The 6,000-nt window shown below is 46.1% G+C and overlaps 1 protein-coding gene across 1 annotated transcript in view; it reads right to left on the bottom strand.

Moving 5' to 3' along the window:
• Positions 1-1,628: 1,628 nt before the first annotated feature.
• Positions 1,629-6,000, bottom strand: part of IL31RA (interleukin 31 receptor A) — a 54,299-nt gene continuing 49,927 nt past the window's right edge. Inside the window, exons 13-15 of the mRNA XM_021702121.1 lie at positions 4,702-4,795; positions 3,492-3,573; positions 1,629-2,092 (exon numbers count right to left, since the gene is read on the bottom strand). Of these exons, the coding sequence (XP_021557796.1) occupies positions 1,643-2,092; positions 3,492-3,573; positions 4,702-4,795 (626 nt within the window). The 3' untranslated portion in view covers positions 1,629-1,642. The remainder of the gene's footprint in view (positions 2,093-3,491; positions 3,574-4,701; positions 4,796-6,000) is intronic.

The raw sequence follows: 6,000 nt of genomic DNA, 5'->3' as shown, positions 1-6,000 counted from the left end.
GAGGTTTCACCGGGAGAAAGCTCTGGGAGAACAACTCCGCCTGCTTGTGCCCGAGGTAAGGAGGCAGCAACTGGCTGAGGAAAGCGGCAGGTGACCCGACAGGTGGGGCCACAGGCACGTCTCTAGACCAGAGTTTGGCAGACACCAGATGGGAGAGAAAACCCTGCTGCCCCTCTGAACACCCTGTGGCACTCACAATCAGCCCCAGGGTGGACGGGGGAGTCAGAATCCTGAATGTGACTGAGTTACACACCCAAAGACACTCAGAAACCACCAAACTGGTTACCTCAAAATATCCAGGGCTTGGGCCAGAAATTGATTTCAGTTATAATTCCAGAACCCTGGACAGTAAAGTGATAATTTTGCACACCTGAACTGGGGGCTTGTGACGTTCATGTCTGCTACCCAAGTACTTACTTCTCAAGCTCTCCTATGAAAAAATACCGTCAGCCTTTCTGGCTGGTAAATGCCAGGTTCACAGCACCTCGGCCGCTCGCTTGCCGCCTGGCCTCACCCGATCTCACCAGGCTCTCAGCCACCTCCACCAACAGGCAGATGAGTCAAAGCCACACCCTAGGAAGTCATCTGGCATCACTGTGGTCAGGATGCGAGGTCTTGGTAACTGAATCCTGCCCTTGACTGTAGTAAGCTCTGTGTTCGGCTGAGGCAAAGGAGAGAGGAGTCCTGGTGTCAGAGTGTTTCCACAGCCTACTCAGGTCGTTCTGGGAAGAGGCCTTGGAAGGTTGTGCTCAGGAAGCATTCCCAGGCTCTGAGGCTGCGTGAGTGGCCAGAGTCCCTGGCTAAAAGCAGGGCAGTGTTTGGTGCTTTCCTGCTCCCAGGCTTGGGTGCAAGATAAAGCGGCAGCAAAGGCCTCTGGGAATTGTTTCCAGGGCTGGGCAATGTGAAGACTGGGGTGGACCTTCTGGCCCAGCCTAGAGTCCACTCCCCAGTGCCCTGCTGAGACCTCCCCACATTCCTTGATTTACCAGCAGCCAGTGTGCTGTGAACTAGGGGCAAGAATCCTGGGTGGAGGTACAGCTGAGGACACTTGAGATTTATGAGGTAAGGAGAAGCCTCAGGCAGGCACACCATCAGGAAGGCCTCTCCACTTCCCCTGCCTCTATACAGAGGGAAAAACAAAATCACGAAAGTGAGATTTCAGTGCAGCCTTGGAGGTAGAGCCCAGACCCCAAGGGAGATCAAGGTATAGGGAGAGACTCTCACCTCCTACCAGACCCCTGTCCTCTAGTAGTGGGGAGTCTGCCAGAACTCTGAGGAGTAGCTTCACCAAAAGCTGTGACAATGACTTAATTCCTAGAAGGCCAGACATATCCACCTTAGGGGCCCCACTGTCCCTTAAAGTCAATGTCAGAGGCCTCAGTGTGAAATTGAAAAAAAATAAATACATAAACTGCTTTTCCTGGGCAACGTGCTCAGACATATGACCATCCCTTCTTCTCAGGCAAGTTACACGTTTGTGCCAACCAAACTCAACAAGCCACTCAGGGGTGTGTGAGAGATTCTCTAACACAAGCAAGGGTGGGGAGACAGCCAAGGAAGCTCTTCTGGCCAAGTCATGATATATGCTCTCTGCAGGAGTCACCCAAACTGAGACCCAGAGGGATTTGAGCCACAGCAACAACTAAACTTCTCTTTTGGCTTCGTCTTGAGGTTTTTCAGATGTGACAAATTCTCTGGTTGTCACTGAATTTTTCAAGTATGGATTTGGTTCTCCTTCCTCACAGAGATGCTCTGGCCCTAAACTCGGAACAGAAGAGAGAGGTTGCTCTTTGGTTTCTGAGCATGTCCCTTCGAATATTCTAGAGCACAGCTGTTGGGATTTTCTCTGTGGAATCTCGGTTGAAATGGGAGAACGATAAGGCCAATATGGAGAAGTCATATACTCATTCTTTTCCTCTCTCAAAATGTTTTCCTGACCGTTTCCAAGTTCCTCTGGGGAAACCTCTTCCAAAAAATTCTCAAAGTTCACCACCAACTTGTCAATAAAGTCACTGGGGGCCGAGTACGGTTTTAGAACCCTGTCTTCTTCCATGTTCACAGGGTCATCAAACTCCTTCAGATTTAGCTTATCCTGAAAAAGAGAAAGGGATACCTCCAATGATCATTTGGGAGCTTCACATGAGGTAGTCAAAAGCTTATTAGACTTGGAATAACCAATGTCTCACCTCTTGACCAGCCCCCCACATTCCTTCCAGAGACCTGAAGTGATGGCCAGTCACCTCCACATGCCCTTCCATAGGAGGTTGGCAAGACTGGCCCATTTCCTGAGAAACGGCACATGGTATTCAAACAACTTTTTTTCCTCTAGAGAGCTCAAGGCTATTTTCCACACGATCGTAAGCTCACAAAACCCCCTTTGAGATGGGAGCATCAAAATTAGAACTCTCACATAAGATGAAAAACCACAATCATGAAGACAAGTGACTTGCCCAACATCACCAGAAAATCAAAGATGGCCACCTGGGCAGAGGCAGTATCTTTGTCATCTTTGTGTCCCCAGAGCCTAGCTCACTACTTGGCATTCAGTGAGTGATTACTATTATGTGCTGTCGAGGACAGCCCTATATTATTCAAAAAGCATTTTAGACATCAGACAATACTGCCTATAAACTCATTTACTCTTATAACAACTTTTAATAAGTAGCAAATAGGGTAACACAGAGCTGATAAAGGAGAGAAGAAAATAGAAATAACACAAATAACAAGAATTAAAATAAATAAAAATGTCTGCATTTAAAAAAGACTTCTGAGTTGAAACAAGCAAGGGCTAGTACTAAAAATCCCTGCATCAAGAAATACTAGAAACAGTCTTTCAATAATAAAAACTTAAAAGTTATATTTGATCGGGCTTATTTTTACTTCGCTAAGAAATTATACCTTAAAAATTGCAAAAACAGTTTTCAATTTAAACTTATGAAAAAGGAAGTTTTCTACTTATGGATAACTCACTAAAAAACCTTATTACCACTTAAAGTCTGACTATAACTTCCCCAATCTGAGAAAAACAACTGGAGGCAGCCCTGTCAGCCTGTGGACAGCTATGTACGTCAACATCCCCTCACGGTCTCCGGTGGTCTCTAGACTAACTTGCTCTTGACTGCTTTTTAAATGGCCTTGAATCTTATAGACAGGCTATCTATTGCTCCCTAACTAGACAGTCAGGTCCTTGAGGGTAGGGCCAGTGTCCTTCAGTGGCATCCCTTATAGGACCAGTTCCATGCCCAGCACACACTGGGTCCTCTGAGCCTCGTGAAGTCCTTTCTGCTGGTTCAAGAGGACGGGGGCCAAAGTCGTTCCAAGAAGGCTCATTCCACCTGTCCTGCCAGCCCTGGGACTTTTTAACCTCAAGTTCTATTGTTGTGAACACTGACAAATCTCAGCCCAGGACTCCTCCCCACCTCCATCGCCCTTCCTTGTCTTCTGCAACCAACCTGCTCAATGATTTCCTTAACAAAAGCAGAAGTATTTACCTTGAAATCATCTCCACGCCATGTAGCTATGCTGCTTTCAGCAGGGTTGGGGACATCAGGCCAACATAAGTGCTTCAATTTGCTAATAAGAGATAAGATTTTAAAACAGGAAGTAAGTTCAAGAAGTATGTTACTTACACTGCATGGCTCCACCAGAAGAGTGGAGCTTTGCTACAGGGAATAAATAAGGGCAAGCTTCTGACCTCCTGACGGAAGCCGGGAACACATAGTCTGGAGAGTGAAATTACAAGTCATCAATGGGATGTGATGGAAAGACACTTTTCTTACCCTCTCCTGCCCCTGCATCCCCACCCCGAGACCTGATGTTGGAAACCACACCATCACAGAACCATGTCTTCGAGATTTATTCTCCAGGAAGGGTAACGCTCTAAGCCTGATACGATACCCACACTTTAGTGCAGTGATTCTCAAAGTGTGGTCCCAATCAGCAGCAGTCCCAATCTTCACCCTCACCTGGGAGCCTGTTAGACATGCAAAATGTACAAGAGTTTGGCTGGTGGCTTGGTTTCTACCTATGGTTGGGAAATGAGGTTGACATTCACTTCACTAGAACTAAGCATAGCTGCTTGGCAGAGAAGGCCCTCAACTGTGCAATTCCGGAGAGAGAGGTCTACCGGGGAGGGAGCCCTTGACCAGCAGGGTAGCATGAAGCTCTCTGGGGAGAGAAAGCACAAGACCCTGAGACAAGCTTCCTTTCCCACAGTGGCCCGGGCATGCAGGACAAATGTCCCCACAGCCAGCCCTCCAACACTGCTCCATGAACAAGGAACAAGTCTATGCTGGGCGTACCGCTGGCCAGTGCTCTAATTCCGTGGGTACGTTCCCTCTCTACCCAGGAGAGAAGCAAGTGGCCTGAGGCCTCCTGCTGCTGCCAGACACTGAGAGAAACGACGTTCTCCCTAACGTTAGAGGCAGATGCCAAATACGGAAGATAAAGCCTATGGGGCGGCTGGTAATCCCCTGGCATAAGCCTAGTACGTGGGCTGTGGGGAGTGAAAGTCCTCTTGTTTGGTCAGTTCTGATGAGCGGGGTATGGCATATAAATAAACAAATAAACTCAGTCAATATGTACCAAATTAATAAATGAATAAACACCCCCTTAATAAGAGAGGGCCCTCTCCACCCACGATGCCTTCCACCCATTTCAATCCCTGCTTTTGAGGGTACATGCCGTTGCCTATAAACTCACTTGGGTTTTTTGAGACCATATGCCACTGTCAGCATGATGAGAATGAGAAGACCACCTCCAACCAAAGAAGTTATAAATAAAATCTCAAGGACACCTTTGGGAAGAGGAGAACAAAAGTCAGTAAAAGGATGAGCTCCTCACTTTCTTGACAAAAATTAAAGATTAATTTTTTTTCTTCCAGGACTTGCAGCAACACGTTCCTTATGAGTTCTCTTTCAGTTCAATTAAAATGTATTCATAAAAAGAAATGGCATTTGTGGCTCCTCATCCAGTTCTCTTCTGCCTGAATAATAGTGATATTGTAATAATAATAGATCCAGACTGGTCAACAATTATGTTCACCAGGTTCATTCTCCAACTTCGTTCCTTTAGCACATATTTATTGAGCACGGCCCATTTTCCAAACACTATTCTGGGTAATAAAACAAACAGCAATAAGGAAGAAATACAAGATCCCTACTAGCATGGAGCCTACACTCTGGTAGAAAGATTCAGACAATAAAGAAACATTATTTCAGATATAACAGGATGATAGAGTGTGTTTAGGTAAGACACTTAGTAACTTTACCTATCGGCAGAGGAAGACTTCTCTGAGAGGTGAAATCTGAGCTAATGTTAATAATGAGAAGAAACCACTCATGCAAAAATATGGAGAAAGCATTCCTGGCAGAAGAAACAGCAGATGCAAGTCTTGAAGCAGGAAGAAGTTAGCACAGATAGAATCAGAACACGGAAGGAGATGAGGTCAGTAAACCCCAGCTCACGAAGGACCCTGAAAGCAATGGGTAGGAATTTGTATTTTATTTAACACAAAACAGAAGCCACTGGGGGTTTCAAGCAGGGGGCTAGGGTTTTAAACTCTGACTGCAGTGTGGAGAATAGACTGCAGAGGAACAAAGACAGAAGCAGGGAGATCTGTAATCTGCAGACAAGTGTGAGAAATATTGAGGCTCCAAGGCAGGCTTTTGCCTTAAATTTGACCCATGGAGAAAATTCTAGTAGATGATGCAATCTGTGCCTAGTGCTATGAAAATACAATATGGGGGCACCTGGCTGGCTAAGCTGTTAAGCGTCTGCCTTCGGCTCAGGTCATGATCCCAGGGTCCTGGGATCGAGCCCTGCATCGGGCTCCCTGCTCACCGGGGAGCCTGCTTCTCCCTCTCCCACTCCCCCTGCTTGTGTTCCCTCTCTAGCTGTCTCCCTCTCTGTCAAATAAATAAATAAAATCTTAAAAAAAAAAAAAAAAAAGAAAATATGATTTTAAAAGATTCTACAGAACAATATCAAAAAGAACTCCAA

Source organism: Neomonachus schauinslandi, chromosome 7 (genome assembly GCF_002201575.2).
Source record: "Neomonachus schauinslandi chromosome 7, ASM220157v2, whole genome shotgun sequence".
Taxonomy (NCBI): Eukaryota; Metazoa; Chordata; class Mammalia; order Carnivora; family Phocidae; genus Neomonachus; species Neomonachus schauinslandi.
This window is presented reverse-complemented; position numbering and strand designations above follow the sequence as displayed.